At 35.2% G+C, this 24,491-nt stretch overlaps 1 protein-coding gene across 5 annotated transcripts in view; it reads left to right on the forward strand.

Annotated features, from left to right (window-relative positions):
* The window catches only part of ATP8A1 (ATPase phospholipid transporting 8A1), a 116,339-nt gene that overhangs the window by 72,586 nt on the left and 19,262 nt on the right, over window positions 1–24,491 (forward strand). For all 5 annotated transcript variants that reach the window (XM_026093656.2, XM_026093657.2, XM_026093655.2 and 2 more), the window contains 6 exons: window positions 5,563–5,637; window positions 5,766–5,888; window positions 8,314–8,392; window positions 13,137–13,198; window positions 17,487–17,543; window positions 18,023–18,130. In XM_026093656.2, the coding sequence (XP_025949441.1) occupies window positions 5,563–5,637; window positions 5,766–5,888; window positions 8,314–8,392; window positions 13,137–13,198; window positions 17,487–17,543; window positions 18,023–18,130 (504 nt within the window). The remainder of the gene's footprint in view (window positions 1–5,562; window positions 5,638–5,765; window positions 5,889–8,313; window positions 8,393–13,136; window positions 13,199–17,486; window positions 17,544–18,022; window positions 18,131–24,491) is intronic.

The raw sequence follows: 24,491 nt of genomic DNA on the forward strand, positions 1-24,491 counted from the left end.
GGAGCTCATGTTTAAAGTCCAGTCACCAATTCCTAAACATGGTCATATGTCATAATTTAAATGATCTTGTGTAAACAACTAAATTGTACTAAAAACTTTGTTAGCTGTACCTGCCTCTCTTTGTTTCCTTAAACTTTGGGTGGTGGGTGTCTACGGACAGTTGCACATCTTTTTATTATTTTGCAAATTATTGGTACATTTAGCTCTTCAATCCTGATTTTTTTTTTCCTTCTATCCAATTCTACATCTGTCCCTCTCTCTCTCATATCTTTTCTTATCTGCCAAGTCTAACATAGATAAAATTGCACTTAGTATCTTTTTTCCCCAAGTGCTTTGCATTCTTCTAGTAAGTTAGACACTTTTCCTGTTGTTCCTATCCATAACTGAAGTTTACCATTTTGTTCCTGATTCTCTAGCCTGGCACATCAGATGAATCCCTGCAATCATATTCAGACCCTAACATGCATAAATCCAAACCTAAATAGACCTTCTGGTATACTCTGATTCTGAGCCATAGAGTTTAGGAGCTGTTGTTCTGTCACTTATGCTAAGATGAGGTAGAGGGATGCTTAAATCACAGGAGGTCCATATGCTACATCATCAGTATGCTTAATGTATGAAAGCTGCATATAGTTCAATTTAATACTTGGACAGCAGAATTGATAGTGGTCATGCCCACCTTTTCATTATATGGTTTGAAAAATTAGAAGTATAAGGATCCACATTTGCAGCCCATCTCATTTTGCATTGGCTATGAACCTGAATCTTTAATTTCATTGGGAAATTCTGTAGCTATTGAACTATGAAATAGTCTGCTTCTTCACTTCCCCCTCATTTACATAGTCTAAATCGCTTCTCAAGGACACCTATCTTCTTTCCTTTATACAGAGATGCTGGATTAATAATTTGAGCAGTCTGAGTAGGGTCTACCTCCTGTAAGAAGGTTCCTGAATTTGTTCCTAAATTATCATCATGTACCATATTCCCTGAATAATAATATTTTACAGGTACAGGTATTTTACAGCTTCCTTCATTGTCTGTCATAATCAGGATGAAACACACTTGTCCATGAAGATAATTTTCCACTGCAAAGCTGTTTTCTGTCACTGTCACTATTAATACTGTAGTAAGCTCTGTAGAGTTTGTATTTGCATTTGTTATGTTAAGGTTAAGGATGTAATTTTCTAGGGTTCAGAGGTTAAGAGGGGGTTAAAAGGTGACATATTTTTCTCATCTTTTTCCAGCTTGAGATGAGGGCTGTGTTTATCCTTGCTCCTATTTTTTTTTTCTTTTCTCCATAGCTGCTAATTTTTTTCAAGCTGTTGGTGTTCTTGATGTGAATATTTGAATACAATTGATTCTCCCTAGATATCTTACAAGTGAAAGAAAACCTTTGTTTCTGCTTAGGCCTTGAAGATACTCTGTCTCTTACAGTAGTATATCTGGTAGGCTACTAGGTAGTAATATTTTTACAACAGTGTTGTTTAGCCACTTAAAAGGGTTCCCTACCGAAACATTTTTTTGCTAGATTGAACAAGAGCTGTAGAACTCAGCGGTGCTACCAAATTTCATACCTTACTGCATTGCATCTAGATCTCTGACCAAGATTTGTGCCAGTTCCTTATTACAGTAAGACTTTCCAACTGAAGTACCTGTAACTTGCATACTTTGCTTGGAGGAAAGTAAAATCTGTGATTTCAGCAAGTTAATATTGTTCCTTAAAGGATTTCTTTACAATTTTACAGTAAAAGTATAATTTTCAGACATTCAACAGCTTGAAAAATTATAAGTTAAATTCTGGACAAAATAAAAACTGAAAGTGATTAGAAGTTTAAGGAATAAAATGATGCATAGCATTGCTGAGAGGCTTGGTAGTAACTTCATACCTCACGTTCCATGTAAATCAAAACTGGTCATAAATACTTACATTTCTTTAAAACAGTCACTTCAAAACATTTTCAAGTGTTACTTAACATCACTTATTTTTAATAGCAGAGAATATGTGGATATTTGGTGCTTTCTTTTTAAGCAAGAGTTTCATATAACTGCTAGTTAAATCACAACAGAAAGTTAATGTGCTTTCCATATACTCCTTGGTGCTGACTGGGATCATATGTATGTATGTCTGTTGGATATTTGTTCTACATTACTCCAAAACAGTTGTACTTTTGTTAAACTCTTTCTGAGATCACCAGCACTGAGATGCACAAAGTTTTATGCCCTGCATATATGCACATATATGTCACATATTTTCTATTAGCATGTCCTTTTTCACACATCATAAACCCCTTCCAAATTAAAAATTCTAAAAGTTACCTCAGTATTTGATGCAAAAAAAAAAAAAAAAAAAAAAAAAAAAAAAAAAACAGGTAGATTACATAATATCTGTCCTTCACTGTTCTGTCAAGAAGTAATGTTCATTACCGTCAGACCTAGCATGTACTTGAACCTTAAACTGAAGGGGAGCAGGGAAGCTTCCATATCTGCTATATCATAGACTGCCTCACAGCTTTAGCTTTTTTTAGTCTCACAACATTATCTTACGCCTTTTGAGATGTTAGCCATCATCCACTCACTTTAACTGTCCTTCCTTCTATGCAAACTTCCATGTCCTGTTACAGCCCAGCAGCATACCAGCCATCTGCCTCTAGTTTGGGAGTAAAATAACATAGTAACTGCATAATCCAAAGGTTGAAAAGAGGGAAGGCAGTTGAGCAGTGCAGCTGTTATAGAACAGTGGTGATGAGGTTCCTCTGAATTAAATTAGATTCACATGTTTAGTTGTAAAGCATCCAAAATGTGCTGATGTTGACTGCATGATCGATTGTTCAGTAGTGAAGAAAAGCAGAGTGAAGGTTAGCTGTGTAATCATTTAAACACCTTACACTCTCACACATGCACATTCGTGTGCACGCGCGCGCACACACACACACACACTCTCACATTACTACAGTGTTTATACAGTTGCATATACAGTTTTTCAGAAGCTGTGTAACAGTCGGTATGAGGGAAGATGGTGAACAGCACCCATTTTTGACAGGCAGAGTAGAGTGTAACTATTCGTTGGTGGGGTTTCCTAGTAGGTCTCCGGGATTGAAGCACTCCCATTACCATTTCTTGTCACAGATTCCATGCTGCTACCGATCACCAGCTAGATAGACAAGCAGCAATTTCTTGAAATCATGTTTTGTGCCAACGCTTCTTTAAGATGCTAGAATAGAACTAAAATCCAGGTTGCATTCTTTCCTCAACTTGTGTATTAGTTTAACTTTGTCTACAAATATCTTCCCAAATACAGATGTTTTCTTTAACTAGGAGCTAGAACATTTTTCAAAGTGAAGTTGCAAAAGTCATTTTTTAGTATTTATTCACCTATTTTTATACCTATTTTTGTGATTTTTAACATAATTTCACATTTGCAATTAGAGCAATTGCTGGTGATAACTACCTCCTTCATTGTACCTGCCTGATGCTTTCCTTTCTTTGGAGTCTTTAGCAACTCTGTTGCCATCAGCAGACTCTAGAAACTCACAAGAGGGGAAATGTCTGAAGCCAGAGAACTACCTTGTCTGTTTTGTGGAATTCATTCTATTCTGCTGAGAAAATACTGGAAAAATATCTTTGTCCTCTTTCCCTCATTGAGACAAGGGTCCAGTTGGAAGTAAAATTATTTGGTCATACAACTGTTTCCTAATACATAAAACAGACAACATTAGTTATGATTATATAGTATACTGTATTTGTCATTTCTTAATGTTTGAACACTTGATGGTTTTCACCTGAAGTATCATTCTTCTGATATAATTTTGTACAACAGAAGCATTTATACTCCATCACAACATAGCATTACACAGAGAACATATTCCACAGTATTTATATGGTAAATCATGTCAACTTGAAAAATAACTACTGAGAAACTGCTGGTAGTGAATGTCTTCCAAATTCACAGCAGTTAAATCATAGCTCTGATTTCAAAAATCCAAAATCAAAATACATAACAGAAGATTTAATAAAAATCTGATTAATCAACTGCTATAAACTACTCCCATTAGTTTGTTCTGTGAATAGACCGAAGCATTAGAAAACAGAAAAGTATAGCTGTTAGTGTTAAATTAGCAAAACCCAAGAAGTTAATATTAAGAAGACAGACAGAAACTTTAATGAATTCTATGATGTCTCTGTATTGCACGCTCTGCCATTCATGATTTTGTACGCAATGTTGTTGCAATAATTGGCATGGAAAAAGTCTGTTTACTTTTCATTTCATTAAAGTTTTAGCTGGGTTTTAACTCTAATTTCATTTTTTTTCCATCTCAAAGTATTCACAAACATATTCAAACACGCCTTCACGTGTTAAAATATGATGAGCTTGTTCATAGGATCTGGTGGGCTGCAGGCCAGTTTGAGTACATATTGATAAATGGGTAATTTGTAGCAATTCATGCTTCCATAATGAAGTTAAATGAAACATGAACTGTAGCAAAGTCTCTGCAAAGCTGCATCTAAAAATTCACTTGAGCAGTGTGTCAGGATTTCTGCCTTTTTTTTTTTTTTTTTTTTTTTTTTTTTGGATGTAATCTTATTGCTGATCCATTATCTAAACTGAATTAGAGCTTTTAAGTTGTAAGTACATGTTTGGCTTTTTATATCTTAGTACTGTTAGTGGCATATGTTGCCAAAAGGTTATTTATCTAATGATTTCTGCAAAATCAGTCTTAAATAGAATAGAATGTTGTTTAGATGGTCATAACTTCTGTCACCTTATAACTTACATTTGTAGTATGCAGTATAGTTGCAGTGTAACTTGTTAAGAAAGATTGATCAGATATGCTTCTTACCCACTCTCTTTGATGTAATGCAAGCATAGAGTGACTTATAGAAGAAAGTACTGTCACACTGAATAATGTACTGAAAAACATAAGAAAATGTGGATGAAACATGCCTTTCAAATTAAATTGATTTTTTTAATCTTTTAGCAAAAGTGGTAATATTTATGCAAAGAAAGGCTCCCAACTACCCCTCTAAAGTACTCTATAACTGAATCAGTGCTTGTTAATTGTGTAATTGTAATTGACTTAGTACTCTGGCACGTCCTCATTATGTCATGAGTTTCAGGTAGGAAAAAGGACATATACAGTGTTCAGTTCAAAATTACAGCTTACTGTATGCATTCCATAAGTTAGGGAGGATGCTACTAATTAGAAGATGACTACTTTTAATCTATAGCATTTTCCTGGAACTTTTGTATTTCTCAGAATTCATATTTTGTGAAGACTGAAATATAGTACAAATGCAGTGAAATATCAAATTCCTTCTGAAAATGGCTACCTCTTTGAAATGTTTTCATATTTGGACAGAATTGCTCACATTTTTGATCATGTTTCCCATCGTGTCTTCTGAAAGCAGGTTGTTTTTAGAATTTTTTTATATAGTTTTCAACCAGAATGTTCTCAACTCTGTTGTAAATGTGTTGTAGGAACATCCCTTTTTGTGATGCAGAGGAAAAATACATTTACCATACCTTGCAAGACATCTGATTAGTGTGGTTCTTCTCTTTTTCAGGTCTGGTTTGCTTTTGTCAACGGCTTTTCTGGACAAATTCTTTTTGAAAGATGGTGTATAGGTCTTTACAATGTGGTAAGATGCTTCGTTTATTTTCAGTTTCGGTCTCAACTATATTGACGAAAGTTTCTTAAGTAAGCAAACTTTTAAGCAAGTTCTCACATTTCAAGTTCTGCAATATTTCTTTTTAATACCTATATTAGATGTTTACAGCAATGCCTCCACTAACTCTTGGAATATTTGAGAGATCCTGCCGAAAAGAAAACATGCTGAAATATCCTGAGTTATACAAGACTTCTCAAAATGCACTGGACTTCAATACTAAGGTAGCTGAAAATCAAATATAATTAAAGCAAAAATTAATAGTAATTCAATATAGTTACCCATTTGATTTCTATGCTGCATATTCTCATGGTTAAAAATGGTGGGGATTTTTGTTACTACTGTTTCCAGTAATTGTCCAGTTGTCCATGAATGGCACAAATCATATTTTCCATTTTTAGCAAATGAGAAGAAGGATGACGAGCCTTTTTTTTTTTTTTTTTAACCCTGATTTTTTTCTCTGCTGTTAATAAAGCTGTCTTCTGCAGGCAGAAGTGATTAGTGCTCTCTGTCTTTGGGCTGTATGTATTTGTACTGTTATATGGAAATGGATTATTGAAGTATGTGGAGAAGTATTGCAGGAGATGATAAGAACTGTTATTAGATTTATAGAGGGAAGCACTTTGCACTATTCCTTGTCAGTTTTGAGTTGCAATTTTATGGTCTTCTTTTGAGTTTTAGGAAAAAATACTTTGATACATTTAAAATGTGGGAGGATGGATCAAAAGAAATCTGAGGCTACTTTTCATGGGAAATGGGCATTTTCATGGGAAATATCCAGCTTGCAGAAACTAATTTAAAAAGATAGTAGAAGAAAGTAGGACTTCTTAATATATAAAATATACACAGTTTCTACAGATTCGTCCATAAATAATTTCTAGTAAAAACATAAATTAAACTTTCCTGAATCTGCAATTTCATGAATGCTGGTGACATTGGTAAGACAATTCCTTCTGGTCTGATTTGATTTTTCTAAACATTGTTGGGACACTTCGAGTAATTTCACTGTATGTTAAACTTGGAGGTACATTGAATTTGTCATTGAATTAACAATGCCTGCATGTGACAGTTTATAACAGATGTGGATATGCCAGTTTTATTATGGAACTGGAGTACTTTTTATAGAATTATTTGTCTAGACCATCTTTGTTCATTGAAGCTTATGAGATTTTTTCTCCTTCACCCTTCCCTCACTCTCCCAGTCAGATTCTTGTGTCACTGTGAATGCTTTACAAATATAAGACTTTTCATGGTCTGTTAATACAGGCACTTCTATGTTACAATAGTTTTAATACAATAATATATGTGAAGAGCATTGCAGTAGCTGAATTGTTATGTTTAAAATGATGACTCTTTACATTTTCAGTATTGCACAGATGTCTTGTTGACTTCAGTGGAAATTCTGTGGCTATTCCCATATAACCCTTGAAATGGGTAACTGTCTACAAAATTCCCAGCTATAGAAGTTGAATAGTTGGTGTTAAAGATTTGGAAACATTACTGCCCTGAATGTTGATGCAGATGTTTGTTATGGTAAAAAGGATCAAAGGTTATGAGGTCATGACAGAGGTTAAAGGATTAGCATGTGACAATAAGTATTGGTCAGGAAAATGGAAAAGTAGAACTAATTTTTCTTGCACCCACCTGTGCTTTCTGTCAAATAAAAACTTGTGGTAATGACACAGCAAGAAGGAGAGACAAAGGTTAATGAGTAGCACAAGTTCAAATGTGCAAAGTATTGGAGTGTAAATTGGATCATACAACCTAGTGTAGCTATATGATCTAACAAAAGGCTTTGAGACATTGTGGAAAACGTTGTGAGGCAGGCAACTTAATTTCTATTGTTTGAACACCTTAAAACTCGTAATACTTGTCAGTTAGTTACAATAAAGGCTATGTTTGTAAAAAGCATTGCTAATGAGAAAACATGATTGCTATCCCAAAGGACATGAGTTACATATTTTTGATTAAGTCTTTTTATATCTTTATACAATATACTATGTAAAGCTTTAATAGGATGTTTACATTTACACTTAATACTGTTCTTTTCAGAAGGTGTTTCTTTGTAAGTGGATATAAACTTGAAAGTGAAATTAGAATTATTTAGCAAATATATCAAATATGATGAAGTTATACACTTTAAGAATGGAGCATGTAAGAAGAAACCCAAGGAAGATATGTTTATTTGTCCTTTTAAAATTTATTTCTATGTAGAAATATGTAGATAGTTACATGTAAAACTCTAACTTGGTTGTTCTGCTGTCCAAATTTTCCTTCATTACATGAAAAGTAAAATTTGAAGCTCGATTCCTTTTTAGTTCTCTACTTACAACATAGCAATTATTTCAGTTCTCTGATTTAGTTCAATTTTTATAATTGTATTGCCATACACATATATTTTAATTTCCCTTCTAATCTGAAATTAAAAGGGAGAGATAATAAGAGAGAAGCTTTCAAAATAAAAGAAAAAATAAACAAATGACCCATGAAGAGCTAAGAGGCAGAAAGTGCCTGTCAGTTATATTACTTCACAGTGGTGGCCTGACAGAAACACATTTTGTGAATCTAACACACAAATAAAAAGAAAGGTCAGGGTTCACAGAGCTAGTTTATTGCAAATGGTTCTCATGGATTTTTGTTTTCCCTTAGGTTTTCTGGGTTCATTGTTTAAACGGCCTCTTCCACTCATTCATTCTCTTTTGGTTTCCACTAAAAGCCCTCCAGCATGGTAAGTGTATGAAACATATATGTTATATATAAATATATATATAAAAAGACATGTGTGTATATGTGTGTGTATATTTATATATATTTTTAAAAAAAAAATCTTGAAAGATACTAAGTACCTAAATACATTTTCTTTAAAAACACTTGATAAATACTAACAGTTTTGTGGAATTAAATTTTAGGTTATCATTTCTAAAACTAGAGTAGAATATGCAATCTATTTAAAATGTGGTTTATTTAAATTATGTTTAAAAGTATGAGTAATATTATGTACATATGTATAAAATTATATAAATATACTTGAAGTAAATAGAAACCATATGGAAGGAAAAAAGACTGATGATTAATTACCCTACTTTTGTGTAATAATCTACAGTGTTGAATACTTGTACAATCCTAAATTAGTCACTACTGTCTCTTGCATTAAGTCTCCTATGTTTTGGGGGCCTTTATTGCTGTGTCTGTACCTTCTCTCCGTTTGGGGACGTATTAGCCCATTAATAAGCATCTGTATCATTAGGCTGGTGACAGGTGAAACTTCTACATCTTGGACAGCTCAGTCCTGTCACTATTCTTGTTTCTGTTGTATGTGCACCTGAGAGGCAGAAGGACACTGGAAACTTGTGAGCAAGCCATAATAATCAGAGGAGACTGAAAGCAGTGTTTCCAATTAATGGGAATGTTTATGTGTATTGAAGCTGTCATAGGGGTGGGTTTTGTTATGTTTTGATTTCAGTTTGTAGAAAATCTTTAAAAATAGAGAGAGAGTGTACCCTGTGGATTTTCTGTAAAAGTAGTAGTCTTCTCAGTTTCCCTGATGATAGCCAGGCAGTCTGCCGTGATGTAGGGGGCACAGAAATATTCTGATCATCTCTCAAAATTTTGTAACTTTAGGAAGGTTCTGGTGGTCGAGACTAGATAGTGAGAAGGTCACAGCTGCTTCTGCTCAAAAAAACTCAAGAGAGAAACTGTTGTTCTTGCAGAGTATTTTATACTCGGTGACATTTGATGGGTGAACGAAGTAGGTAGCAGCCTTGCTTTCTGTGAAAGTCATATGAATGCGAGTTCAGTGGCTGCTATTTACACTGGAGCGGGTTGTAGGCAGCCCAGGAGAAAGCTCCCAAAATGTCGATTCATACTCTAAAACCACAGACTCAAATCAAATCTAAAATCTCATTTCAAAGCTGTAGTCAGTTTGTGTAAGAGTGGATATTTTCCAATGCAAAAACAACTTTGGTGTATATGATGCAGAAACGTTTAATGAGTAGGCACGGTGATGCAGAATAGAATTCATGTGTGAATGGAAAAGCACAGCTATTTGCATAGGACTGCAGAGTTGCTGTCTGAATGCTCTAGCAGCCCTCCTCAGCACGCAGCCTGTTGGCCAGAACTGACCTGCTGACAACCTGTAAGTGGCCCTCAGTAAGTCTGCAAAAATTGTCCTCTGTCTTCCTCATCTGTTCCTAGAGAAAGGCCAGAGGGAGAGGAACAGCAGAAATGGGACCTGGGGGTTGTGTACATTGTGTACAGTATAATGAGCACATGCAGTGGGTACAGCTGGTGGACAAAGTTCTGCCTGCAGGGCAAATGAGCACAGAAGGGAAGCATCTGATAATCCCTCAGTGATGACTCTTTATGTAAAGAGAAGAGCAATAATGCTGTTAGGGTCCTATATGGAGGGTTTTGAGAGTCAGAGAGAAAGAGTTTAAATAAGAAAGTGTATTATTCCTTTTCTCCACAGGCTTTCCTTTTCTTTCCCTTATCTCATACGTGGACTCCTTCACTCCATGTTAGATCTCTCATTGTTAGATCTCTCATACTGAGCAAAGAGTCGTCTTCATTTTCCTGCAGCCTAGTGTGACTGTTTTCCTAGCCAGCTTACTGTGTTGTGTATGTGTGAGAAGGGGAAGAACCCGTCACTCTTTGGGGAAGTTAGATCTTGTCTGGGTTGTAGCATGTGCTACTTTGGACCAGATGATTCTGTGCATCTTCTTCCTTTTCTTAGAGCTTTCAGGGGAGAACAGCCACAAAAAGCACTAGGACAGAAAAGTGGTTTGCTTTAGGTGGAACTGAAAGCGTGCAGAATTACCCTCTACAGTTTCCTGTATTTGATTTCCCTGGCTGGATCAGAAATACTTTCTGATCGTGGTGTTGGGTAACTTTCCAGGGTCCACCCAAGAGAGGAACTTGTGAGAAGAGAGCTCAACCTCCACCTTCTCCTAGCGACTGAGAGGCACAGGGCCTCTGGGGAGGCTGCAGGAGGAGTGGGAGGAATGGGACAAGCTCAGATTTGTGCTTAAGAGTGCATAAGAGTGCTGAGTCTCCCATAGCACTCCGACTTATGGGAATAGCCTATTGCTATGGGTCCTTTTTTGTTTTGGTCCTGTTATAAAACTCTGTTTAAATAAATCCTGCTCTTACATACCTACAGATCTTTACTGCTTTGTATATATCGTTAGGCATCAGTGTGCAAATTCAGGCTGATATTTATTAGAATGTTGAAAATAAAATCTTGAAGGTCATGAAAATCACTCGGAGCTCACAGCCTTTTCTTTGAGCATTTTCTCTTCACTCTTTAATCTCACTTGTTTATATCTTTCTTGTCTGTAAGTAGCAAATTTCAGACTGTATGCGTTGTAGTTCAGTCTGCCAAGAAATAAATGATTGGAGAATAGGGATGGGTTTGTGAGAATTATTTGTGAGAATTTTTCTCTAAGGGATCTGAACATTGGACAGTACATAAAACTTGGCTCTTTGCCTCCATGTAGCAGCATCTGAATATGAACAGTAGGAAGCATCTGAATCTTCAGAGAAGCTTCTCTGTTGACATGACAGTAAATGATGGAAGCTAAGTTTGTATGAACAAGTAACCCTATCAACTGTTACCTGTTTTATGACCCATGTTATTAGCTTAGTTTTTGGGCTTCCAGGGCTCTTGGGACTCTTGTGGTCTGCCAGTCCATCTGGAGAGAAATGTTAACCAGGGGAAGTGTCAGGAGTACAACCAGTAAAGCTGGAGCTAAGGAGGTAGCTATTGTGAGCTCCTCAGCTAGGAAAGAGGAAAGGGCTAGGTTAAGAAGAAGTGTTTTCCAAGCATTTTTATTCTTTACATGTGAGAAGTGGATGGCTGCTCTTTTCTGTTTCTTATATGTGCTGAGTTGAAGTGCCTGCGAAACAGAAGTGTTGTAGTGGGTGAATGTACTGAAAAGTGATTATTGTTTGCAGACTACCTAATTTTCTGTCTGAACTTTTACCTGCTGTGTCTCCCAGGATATCAATAAATAAAAAATCATCTTTCTGTGATAAACCAGCCTCACAGATGTTGGAAAGCTTTTGGAAAGGAGCACTCCTCATCCATGACTAAAAAATAAGTTTCATTTCCAGCATGTGTAGAGGGGATATTTAAGGCTAACACAAATACAAAAAACAACACAAATACACAAAAATAGTTATTTAGCATCATTTAACTCACCTTATGCTAACTGAGGATAGTGAAAAATCAGTCGTTTCAATTCCAGGCCATTTTTATCAGCATGTCACGTTCCTCTAACCAGTCCAATCAGAGGTGGTTTAAAAAAAAAAACATTTCCCCTGACACCTGTTTTAAAAACATCCTTATGCTGTCTCAGCCTTAATGGATTTTATTTTTCCTCTCTTCTTGTCTTGTACTTTTATCCCTCCTTACTACTACATCTTCAGTATTTTGGTATCACTTTATGTGATGGCAGTGAAAAACAATGTTGAAATGATTATTAATATGTCTACAGCACAGTAAGTGCTGTGGTTTGTTTGCACTCAAGGAATGATCTTGGGTGCTGGAGTGCTAAAGGTATTGCTAAACTGAATATGCAAAAGTCCAGTTTTAATTGGGAATGAGAAGTTCCCTCTAGATATTTTAGCTGTATCTAGTCCTGTGTATACCAAGAACTTTCACACAACTGTAGTCAGAAAAGCCCATGCTGTAGCAACAGTCATAAAAATAAGTTCTGTTTAAATAAGTATAAATGCAGTGTTTTAGAATTCCTAGCTTACAAACCACAGCAAGTATCATTTTTATGCGAACACACATCTCTCTTTAGCAAACTGAGTCTTAGCCTAAATGCCGTGTGTATATCCATATAGGTAAAATGTATATGTATTTATATGAATCAACAGATTTGAGATGGCTATTTTTTTAAAATTTTATATATAATAATCATCTGAAGAATTAAAATGAAATATATTTTGTATTTTTTATTTCAACTAAATCTAAGAAATACTGATTTACAAAAAGAGCAAAGATCACGTTTCTACACTGAAAGTATTCAGAGCCAATGAAAATCTAACTCTCTAAGCTTTCTGTTCAATTATATGTTACAAACAATGTACACTAGAGTCATTATGTTTCATACCTTTCTGAAAGGAAGATATTGTGTCTCTAAACTTAAAATTTATTCTAATTTGAATTATTGCTGAACACATTATTACTTATTTTTGGTATAGGATGTTATGGAAAGCTTTGAATTCTAGTCTAATTCCAGAAGTCACTAAAAGTTTTAAAAGATTAGAAACTGCCAAAGTCTTATATCTTTTACTGTTCACTACCCTTCAAGGTGAAATCTGCTGTTAGTACCTGTAGCAAGTACTGCCATTTCGTTTATTGGAAACATGAGATCCAGTAGCAAAAATAAAAGTTCATATATATTGTATTATTGTGGATGTTTAAATGTTTAAATGTTTTTATTTTTTCACTATGTCCTTTCCAGATACTGTATTTGGCAATGGTAAAACTTCAGATTACCTGCTCCTGGGAAACACTGTTTACACTGTAAGTTTTGCTATAGCTATCTGGTGCTCTATTAGCTGATTATTTATTCTCTGTCTATATTGACTCTATCTTTACATCTTACACAGAAATGTGTTTTTATTTATACTTCTCTGTGTGGAAGAGTTGATTCAGCAGAGCACCTTAAGGATAAGAAATGGTACTTAGATGACTCTTTGAGAAGCTCTGAAGTACATTATGCATTCTGACTTCAGTTTATAAAACAAAGCAGTTTAACAAAGTAAAGATGCAGAAGATAGGTCTGTCCTCTTTATTGGGAACTGTCTATATTGGCAAATAATGGGAATTTGTAATTCCCTAATTAACATACTGGTTAATTTAAGCTAAGTTTCTGCATTAAAGAAATCTCAGGTCAGTGGACATGGAACTGGCTTATGGACTTGTGAAGATACTCTTCTGTACTCACTCTCTTAATTTATAATGGGACCTTGAAAGAAGGATAGAGCCATGTGGAACCAACATTTGTGGGATGTCTCTTGAAAAACAACCAAAGTGCTGGAAGTAATTACACCTAACTCATACTTAACAGTAATCTTTTGTTAGTTTTGTACTTAGTAGTCTTTACTGGTTTTTTTCTTAGTCTTTTACCTCCTAGAATAAATTAATGAAGTTAAACACCAAGTTTTTCACTTGTTAGATATCAGTCTTACCTGACAGATGTGGGTTTCCCCAGATCTCTCTCAGAAGTAAAATTAGGCTTGCAGTCCCTTTCTTCTGCTCTTGGAAATTAAACTTTAATTTTCAAATTTCTATTGTTGGTCTAGACAAAAAAGAAGTTAGTTCTTCCAGAAAAGTAAGAGGCCTGGAATATGAATATAAATCTGTATCAAAATCTAGTTCCTAGTTCAGTTAAGAAAAAGGAAAGCATCATAACTGAAACAAAAGGAAGGTATTCTAGAATAAATGGTAGTTATTTGAGAATGTAAGCATCTGTAGCTACAGTAGGCATCTCCTGCATATGAGATAAATGTTTACATAGTGGTGTTTCGTCAGCTAACATGTAATCTATTCCTCTAACTTCCATGTGAGAGCATAAAGGGCAGAGCAACCACAGGCCTTCTTGTGCATTTTTTACTGCTGTGGCAGTGAAAATAAAATGATTCTTAGGACACTCTGTACAAAGACTCTGAGTGGGTTCTTTCAGGCCACATTGAAGAATTCTGCATTAGCACATTCTCTGAAAAAGCTCTACACTTCCTTCTCTGTTCTGAAGGGCAAAGCACAGCATGTTTTGTTAGCAGTAGTCACATATGATTGTACAATCTATCATATGATGAGCTGATATGCACTAGGGATAGATGGAATATCCTCAGTTGCCTGTGCAAGACTTTATAAAATTAAGATGTAAGAGTCGTAGCTCATTCGCAACAAAAGTAGTTCAACTGGTATAGACCTGTTTGTATTATCGTCTCATAATTCTGAATGTCAGTGCTTCATCCAGTATCAGATCAGAAGAGTATCTACCAGAAGCAGCCGTTCTTCTAAGCAAAATAGGTTCTCCTTGGGGAGAGAGGTTCCCTGCACCAGGTCCTGATCCTACGGGAATTCAAGGAGGTCCGAGGCGTATATGTAGCTTTGAGAGAGACTGCTTTTCAAAAAATCTGTGCATATGACGTATGTCTGCACTGATGGTTGGAAGTCATAGTCTTGAAAAATCCAAATCATAACAGGTTAAGGAACTTTTCTTTCTTCCTCTGCTGTTAATCTGTGTTTAGGAATTTTACACTCAAGAACATGCCCATTCAGAAGGACAGAAAGAAAAGCAAAAGGAAAAGTTTTTACCAGAAGTAAGCTTCTACAAACATCAAAGAGGGGTTTCTGTCTCCCTGAACAACCTATTTTAGATGATACATAGCACCTTAGAGTACACCGAACAGAATACTTTTATTTCAGTGTGCCAAATGAGTTGTCAATCCAAACTGCCATTTCAGGAGGCTTTTGAAAAAATCCTTCATCCGGACATCAAGTTCCATGAATCCCTCTTGTATGCAAAAAAAAATCAGTAGGGAAGGGATTCAGTAATTAATATAGGTTCTTTGGATCCATGAACAAAGTCAGGAATGTGTGCTGATTCATATCAAGTCCTGGAATTAATTACTACTTCAAATATAAACTTCAAATAACAGTAGAGTCCCATGAAAATATTTGTATGACCGTTCTTGAGAGGTCTTTTTAGCTCAACGGTGTATACAGAAATAACAGTTTGATTTTGTGTTTCCTGGGTAGGATTCAGTGAGCTATCATTAGTTTGGGACAGGGAGAGAAGGGAGCAATAAAACTGAAATCCTTGAGGAAGCAGGTGTGCATAGCTGGCAACTTTTAGGGAAACAGTGAAGGTGCAAAGAGAGTACATGTTCATGCAATCTGTAACTCCTTTTATAGAGAGACCTGCAGTAGAGTGCCTATGTGGGCTGTGTATATATTTTGTCTATACAATGAGAATTCTTAATCTGATCCTAAAGAATGTTTTTTTTTCTTCTAATGACTGACTCAAAAATAGCAAGCAAGCATAGCAGATGGGAAGTGGTGTATTTTTTTCCTCCATAATTCTTCGTTTTTTCCACTTGGCCAAATACAGCACCAGGACTGGGTAGACTGGGTAAATTTAAACACTCATCATGGGCCTTAAATTATCCACTAATCAGATTTCACACGTGTTCTGGATAATGGAGTTGTGGAGCTGTAATTTGTCATCCTAAATAGTGCAGCATTAGTTGAAACAGGAGATTCCAGAATTAAAAGCATAAACTGTTACAGCTGGAGTGAAAGCTTTCTGGCAGGATTTGTATCCATCTATGCCCCAAACATAAAGAAGGACATGTCAAATATATCTAATCAGTTACTTTTAGCTTCCGATCGAACGAAATTTATTCTGAGTGTCTGGGGCTCGCCGAAGTTCAAACACAGATAAACTCCCCACTGCCATCTTGGCCAGCAGACTAGAGGTTAAACCATAGATATCTGAAACTAAAACAGAGCGATTATAGGTGGAACTTGGTCTCTGTGGCTCAGTTTGTCAGCCTTATGTTCTTCAGATTGCACATAGAGCAAAACCTATAATATGGGTTTACATGTGAGTTATGAAACTAGTAACTATTTCTTTGGTATTTGGAAAACTTGATTGTTTCTGTGAATTTACAGGGAAGGAGATAAACATTTTCCTAAACTGACTAGTCCTTGCTGTAGGATTATAAACTTTCAGCTACTGCTGGTCTCTCAACTAAAGTAGAACATGTCCAACAGAATGATGTGTTTTTGGAGATTACTTCATAAAAAGAGTAAAGATAAGAAAAGAGTAAAGATGGGGGAAAAAATAAAAATAACAAAAAGAATTCATACATTTTGTTATTCAGTATGCAGACTATAGGTCTTAGGCTGTTGACATTAACACTTTGGCTTTTCAGGGTTTGACAAAGGTAACTCAATTACTAATTAAGTGAACAAAACATTTTTTTGATTTACACTAGTGTAAGTTTAAACAAGTTGCAAATTTTTAGCCCAGTATCTTTAACTAAATCTTTCTTCATATAGAAAGAAAGTTATTTCGATAGCTAGAGGATGTAGTCTGTCATCTCTGCGGAGGTGGACTACAGTCAGAACACTTCAGAAACCTTTCTGTCTAACCAAAGTGGCATAGATACAGAAGCCAAAGACTCAGTAAGACCCAGAGTTCTGGGAAGCAAGGAAATGTTTAAGATTTCTAATACAACAGAAGTGTCTCAAAAAATGAGCGCTTTCCAAAAAGAATGAGTAGGATTAGTAATGAAAGGTAATAGTTCTGAGTACCCTGTTACTAGCTATTTACTGGGATACCTTTAAATTTTCTGCTGTGGTCATTTCAAATGGGCATTTAAACTTCTGATCTAAGCTCACGCATGTTTAAAAAAAATTTGAACTACTAACTAAAAGACTATTAAACTTGAAGGGGCTATTCCATAGCTTCTGGAAGTCCACGGAAATGATTTCCTTTTGCTTTACTGGACTTTGGATTGGATACTAGTACCCAGCTAGGTGCATTGACTCACACGATACTTTGTTGAATACTATTAAGAAAATCCCATTTAAATTGAAGAAACTGATTATCCTTTTTCCTACTTCATTTGTGTAAATAAAAACAATATAATCAAAGTATGAAAATATTTAACCTGTGTATTCTATGTTCTACTGAAGGTTTAACCAAGCTAATCAACACTGTATGTGTTAAATAAGATATTTTTCTCTCTCTCTCTTTTTTCCTTTTTTCTTTTTTTTTTTTTTTTTCTTCTTCAAGTTTGTGGTTCTAACTGTGTGTTTGAAGGCTGGATTAGAGACCTCATACTGGACTTTGGTAAGCAAATATCTTTATCATATTCTCAAATGTGCTATAAAAATATCATGGATGAATAATTGTATTATTTTATCCCTATTTATTATATTATGTCCTGACAGTTTGCCAGACACAGTATCAAACTAAATTGTGGTTACTGTGTGGAAAGACAGAATATAATGTTGAATAGTGAAAAGGACGGCTTTGGTGTAAGGCTTAAAATAATCTCTAAGTTAGAAGAATCAAATGACTGTAAATTGGTTGTATTTGAACTTAAATTAGTTTAAAACACATTAGCAATTGTTACTGCAGCTGAAAGTATCATCTTGCTTTAACCAATAGCAAGCCGAAAGAGCAGAGTTAAATTAATACTAGGCATGGAAATTTCATCCAAAACATCAGCATTCAAAGTAAACGCTAAGCAGCAAAGATCTTTTTCTATGTCATAATACATCTGTGATGGTTATTCTGTGTGTGTCTCTGTCTCTCTTTTTTAACAGTTCAGCCATATAGCTATCTGGGGCAGCATAGCACTTTGGGTAGTGTTTTTTGGAATCTACTCTTCTTTGTGGCCAGTCATTCCTATGGCACCTGATATGTCAGGAGAGGTAAAGTATATTTTAACTAATCTCCAAATTTGTGCAAAGAATAATGTTTCAGTTTTCAGTACGGGCCTAATCAGATAGTTCTGCTAACTAGAGGTTCGTAAGAGTTGCTTCCCCTATACATCCAATATAGTAGCCATGTTTATTTAAAATAGAATGAATTTTTACTCTAGTGAAAATGGAGTTCAACTAACAGGCTGTGACTATATGGTATAGTGAAGGAGAACTAGCAGGTAAGCTGCTTGACTGTTCTCTGGTAAATTGGAATTTTTTAGAGAGATGTCTTACCAAATTCTGAACTCAGTAAAATTATACTGCATATTTGGCTGGAGAATTTTCATAATGAGGTAGTACAAGTAGTGTATTAGTTATGGCTGTCTTTTCATCAGAATATAAAATTTTACAAATTTTCCAAGTTTTTGAAACTATGATATGCATCAAACATTTGAGGTACCCTAAATATGTACATTTGCTCATGTAATTTTCTTTTTCAATTAATTTGCTGCTTGGAATGCATTGTTGTGCTATATCCTTAACCTTTTGACAGTAGTTATTTGTCTGGCTTTTATTTATTATCCTGTTTGTGTATATGTGCTCTGTCTGTTGCAAATAGGACTGAATCCACGAAAGACCTGCCATTGCTACCTGTCCTAATCTAATTGGGACTGAAGTCCCAATTACCAATTCTCAAAGCCACTCAGTTCCAGAAACAGCTGAAGTTTAGTGTGGACTTCCCAGGCACTAATGTCTGCTTCTGGGCATGGCCGGTGCCTCCTGAGCTGAGACGTTAGGTGTGTAGTCTCGTTGGGAACCACAAACTGAGAATACCTGCTTATTTCAGAAAGAGGCTTTTGTAATTTTTCTCCAAGCATATCTACAAAATCAGGCCTTACACCAAGTAGGAGAGGGAGTGCCTGTCACTCACTCTCTATTATATAATTCAGCAATTAAAAAACTCATGTTGGATGTGGGAAATTAGGTTCACTCCCCTTCCTTGCTTGGAAGTGATTCAAATCCACAAGTTTCACCTCCCACACAAGCTGTTATGGAAAAGTAGTATATAGACATTTAAGTAGCTATTACATTATAATGCAAGGCCACAAGTAATCAACTTGAGTACTTGGAAACCTATGAAAAAGTGAATTTGTAACTTATATAACTTTTTCTCCTCTATTGTACACCTCATCCACGTATATATGTTAATTTTATACATTACCTTGCTGCTTCCATTGCTCAAAAATAATTATGTATATTATGCTAAATTTGAGTAATTGTAGCTATCATACTTAAGTATTTTTCTTTATATACACTGTATCTTGTAGAATAAATATTTTAGAATGTTTTAAAATTTGTTCTTTTTACAAGTTTTGTAATATTGTCTGTTTGGTTGGTCTTAAGACAAGAACATTTATAGTGATGAGCACAGTGGGAGCAACAGGAGATTGGCATGGGATGACATCAAAGAAAGGTGGCTACTCTACTTTTGCACTAAGAAAAATGTCAGTTATTTCGTGTCCAGTCTCTGTTGAAGTTATTGTGAGCAAAAGTTTTTGCTGGAAGGAAGGAAAGTCCTACAAACTTGAAAAATTTGCTGTTTACAATGTGAGGTTTCTGTCAACAAAAACAAATAAATATTCTTAGGGTTTAGGTTCACCATAAAAATGAAGTTAACTTGACTCACAAACCCCTGTTTATCTTATTTCTTGTGACAGCACTATGTCTGTATATGAAATGGAGCTAATTACTTTATTAGTAACAGTTTGTGTGTTTGTGCATGCATATGTAGATACAGTAGCTTTAGGTGTGTGGACATGCAGAGTTTGCAAGTTGTTCTGTCACAGGGGAGTTGCTTTGTTTGTAGCATCTGAATACAGTCTCCTAAACTTCCCATAGAACTGAAGTGCTTGTTTTTAAAACTCTGTTTTCTAGCTTTTTGAAGCGTAGTTTGTGTGGTCAAAGACAGTCCTAATCGACTAATCCTGTGGTGCAGACTGGAACGAAAGAACCTTGTATGCTCTCCTGGGCACTTCCTCCCTGCCAGGGTGGCCTCTGGCAGGCTGGAAGTCACTGGGCTGCACTGAAGCAAGCCCAGGCCTTTCGGATATGTATTTCGACTAAAAGATTCACAAATTTAACTGTGGAAGAGATCCATATGGACATCTCTGCTTGCCAGCACAAATGCTGTTTGTCTAATTTCTTCAAATGTGCGAGTCAGACTTGAAGACTAACTCCATCCAACTACATTTGGCAGAAATTAATCAAACAAATCAAAAGCTGACCCCCATTTCTGTAGCTCTTTGTATGTTTTGACTTTGGCCTAATCTGGTAAATTATGTTGGAGGGGATATTCAGGTTTTTTTCTTATTTTTATGAATATGTTCATAAAAAATGCCCTATTTTAGTAAGCTGTAGAATTATAAGGAGATTTTACCAATTATAAGAATAACAAGAGGGGGTGATAACTAAGTAGTTAATTACGTAGCATCCGTGGCTAGTTCAAGTACTGTAGTCAAATCAGTTTTATATTTGGAGTCTTCTAATAATCTGAAATGACTCTTCTGTATTTCATCTTAGTTAAAGGAAAAATATCTTTTACATTCTTTATATTCATTTTATGTTTGTATTTTAGGCTCGTTCATTTTAAATTTCTCTTCTTGAGTTTTTTCCTACATTTAAGAAACTATATTCTTCCTAGTCTTAGTCACAGATCCTGAAATAGAAGGGATTCAATTTGTATCTTCTTATAGCAAAATGTTCAAATAGCTTTTCTACTAGGAGGATTTCAGTAGTAGTAGGAAAAACAGAGATTTTCTGCTGGAGGAAATTTGACGCACAGTGTATGAGAGAGAAATCTGGAAAACATTCCAAAACTTTCCAGTGACTTCACAGTAACTTTACAATCTCTGTAAGATGATCTGTATTACAGCACAATATTTAGCCGCAGTAGTAGTAAATCTTTGCTGCATTTGGTGTTTGTTAGTGTTGTCTACTGTGGAAGCATCTGCATAGACAGCTTTACAGCTTGTCTTTGTGGTATTTTACCTGAAAAAATTGTGCTTGTAAATGTAGGTGCATAAGAAAGGAAAATATATCTCTTTACAGGCATTTCTTAGTTAGATTTAACACCAGTGTGGAGAAGCTGGCCATATCATGGCATATCTGTTTTGATCCATTACATGAAACAAGTTCTCGAAACTTATTTTTAATAATGTCTGCAGGAATTTATATAAATAGCTGCTATTTTTAAATTTTTTTAGACAGATTATTTTCTAAAATTGTTTTTCCCCATCATCTTTATTCTGATGCCAGAAGTATAAATAATCATAGAATTAGACACAGGAATTGCTTATTTCTTCTCATACCAACTCATTGGCCAAAAATGTTAAAAGACACCTTTGTCCAAGCTCGGTTCTGAATTTCACGGTGCTATGACTTACCTGGTCTGGAAATGGAAGGCTGTCTAGTTTGTAGGACGGTGTCACTGCAGACTAGTAGAACATTTTCATTGCAGACCTCAGTAAATCAACTGCATAGATCTCTTTCTCTAGTGCTTTCATAAAACTGATATCGATAGTCTGCTTTTATGCATAATATTAGCAAAGGGAATAGTGGTATTTACTTCTGTAGGGTTTTTTTTAAAACAAAACTACACTATTTTCTCATTATAAAACCACATGTAACAGAACTAGTTTGCATAAATATCTAAAAATAAAGGCCAAATCTCTTTGTATTTGGTGAGATATTTACTTTTTAAACAGATTTTTTTTTTCTTTACAAGACTTTCCGTAACACAGCACACTACATTCTGTGATGCCAAGCCAAATGCATTTTAAATCTATGATTCAGTGCATTACCAAGAGAAATTTCCTGTTGTCTCTGTTTTGCCATATTATGCATTATATCCACTCGGAAGAAATAATGATGTTGTGATTAAATTATGGATTATATATTTTTTCTATTTATCTAGTCTTCTTAAGATAAACCACTAACTAATAAAGATCCTGTAACTTCTATCACCTAATCAGAATAGCTACTGGCTGTTCCTGTGTCGGTGGATTATAAAGCTTGTAGAACAGTTAATGTTTCTATTCTATCAACTTTTCAATACCACTTAATAGAAGGAGATTGGTGGGGAGAGGGGCTTGTTGGGGGGGGTTGTTTTGTTTTGTTTTTTTCCTTAGAATGATAAAATTGGATACATTTCTAAGCTGGTATAGTTATCTCTTTCTTGAGCAAATACAGTTGTGATTTGAGTTGAAACCTTTAATTGGGAGGAAAAAAAGATAAACTAAACAAAGCCTGAGTATAATTTGTGCTAGTACAACAATTCATGAGGGATGGCATGCATTAGGGAAAGTGTTATGCTGTATAAGCACGTGCTGATTCCTTTCTGTAGTTGTCTGAATTATTGCTTATGTGTTCTTTTACGCTGAGAGTTTAGGGTTTGTTATTGTTGTGTACTCAGAGTTGTTGGTGTTTTTTTTTAAACACCTATCTGATTAATAAAGGAGCACAAAAATACAAAATTTACTTGAATAAGAAGTATGACATATTGAGATTAAAAGCAAAAGTTCAGTATCTGCAGAACTTTCTTATTTATTGTGGTACTGTAGATGTGCACTGTGAAGTTCTCCAGACCACCAGCTGTTTCTTCTCTGTCTGGCTCAGGGGATCTATGAAACTGCTGAAGGAAATTAAAGTTAAGGAACAAGCATGTGTTTTACAGAATGTCAGATCCTTTGAATGAGGCTTAGAGAATCTTTATGAAAAACAGTAAAACTCCTTTTTGGACAATTTAGCTGCACCATGTAGGAAAGATATATTGGTATATACTGTACTAACAGTATTAGTTTCTTAAGTATTGCTTCTGTCTGCATTATCCCCCGTAACCTAGTATGTGGAATTGTACTTGTTAAAATTAGATATTCTCCTTTTAATTGCCCTGCTGAAAAATTCCTTTTTTTTTTTTAATGCAACTGTCAAAATACTTCAACTTTTGATGAACAGGTCTTCTCTGGGGAGGTGTTTGAACTCTGATTTGATTGGGAGGAAGGAGGGAGAAAGAGGGTGTTTTAGTCTAACAAAGAGCAAAGTCAATATTCAGGCTAGCTAGTAAAATAATGGATTTGTAAAATCCATTTTAAAATTTTAAAAATCCATTTTAAAATTTTAAAAATTCATTTTAAAATTTTGTAAAGCTAGTAAAATAATGGATTCCACTAATGGATGTTTCTCTTGCATTTTTGAAAACCAATAATGCTACTATAATACCTTTTGCAGACTACAGAAAAACAAATAAATTTAGATGACTGCACATCTAAGAAATTTGTCCTGGTACTTTTACCCAGTATTAGCAAGCAGTGTTGTCCCATGTTTCACTGCTTATTACCTACTTGAATTCAAATGCTAGCCAAAATTCTGGGTCTTCATTCCGGGAGGGGTAATTGGTGTAGTAAATTTTCAGTGAGGGGATATTGCTTATTTGCAAAGAAAGCATCTCTCTGGTTTTCCTGAACACAGAGAGTCAAACAAGAGCCAGTGTGTTCACTTATAGTTCAAGATCTTTCCCAGCCCATACTCAGCATAAGTTCCCTCTGGGCTTTTTCCCACATTCTTACCACATTTTTAGGTTTTCTCCAGTGCTCCTTATCCAGGTTTTTTCCAGCTTTTCTTATACAGACGTGTAAATCTTTACAAAGCAGCAGTCAGTAATCTGCTTCTTTCCTGCCCCATATACCTTTGCAAACCTCCTGTTTAGGAAATCAAATGTGTTTTGTATTTTGAGGTGAGAACATTATTACTGCATAACAGAACTCAAATGATTTCTTGAAGATATTTTAAGCAAATCAGAATCCATCCCATAACACACCTCCATTTTAGTCATCTGTCGTCACCTGAGAGCCTAAAATTATGTTACAGTTGTGTTAGTAGCATATTTCAGCTCATTCAGATCTTTCTATCAAAAGTTTTCTCTTAATTTTTCACTTCAGGAATCCAAATTGTTTTCTTTTTATAAGGAGTTATTTTTGTCACATTAATTAGTACTTTCTCCATTAGATTCTCTTTAGGTAGTGTCAATTTTGAGTCTTCAGACCCCCACAGTTTAATTGTATGTAATCTAGTACTAGGTACTTGCTAGCCAGTGTCTGCTATTCCTGGATATATTTGAGATCCTATTGCATATTCAATAGCCACATTCCTATAGTTATTCTTTAACTAGTTCATTATGAATGGAAACAGCAGAGCTGATCTTTAAGCTATCAAGTTTGCCTTTTCAGCTTACGATGGTCTGTCTTGGCAGTTTTAGTTTTAATATTCTTCTTTTCTATTGGCTAGCCTTTTCCCAATGTCAGCATTTAGTTTT

Source organism: Dromaius novaehollandiae, chromosome 4 (assembly GCF_036370855.1).
Source record: "Dromaius novaehollandiae isolate bDroNov1 chromosome 4, bDroNov1.hap1, whole genome shotgun sequence".
Classification (NCBI taxonomy): Eukaryota; Metazoa; Chordata; class Aves; order Casuariiformes; family Dromaiidae; genus Dromaius; species Dromaius novaehollandiae.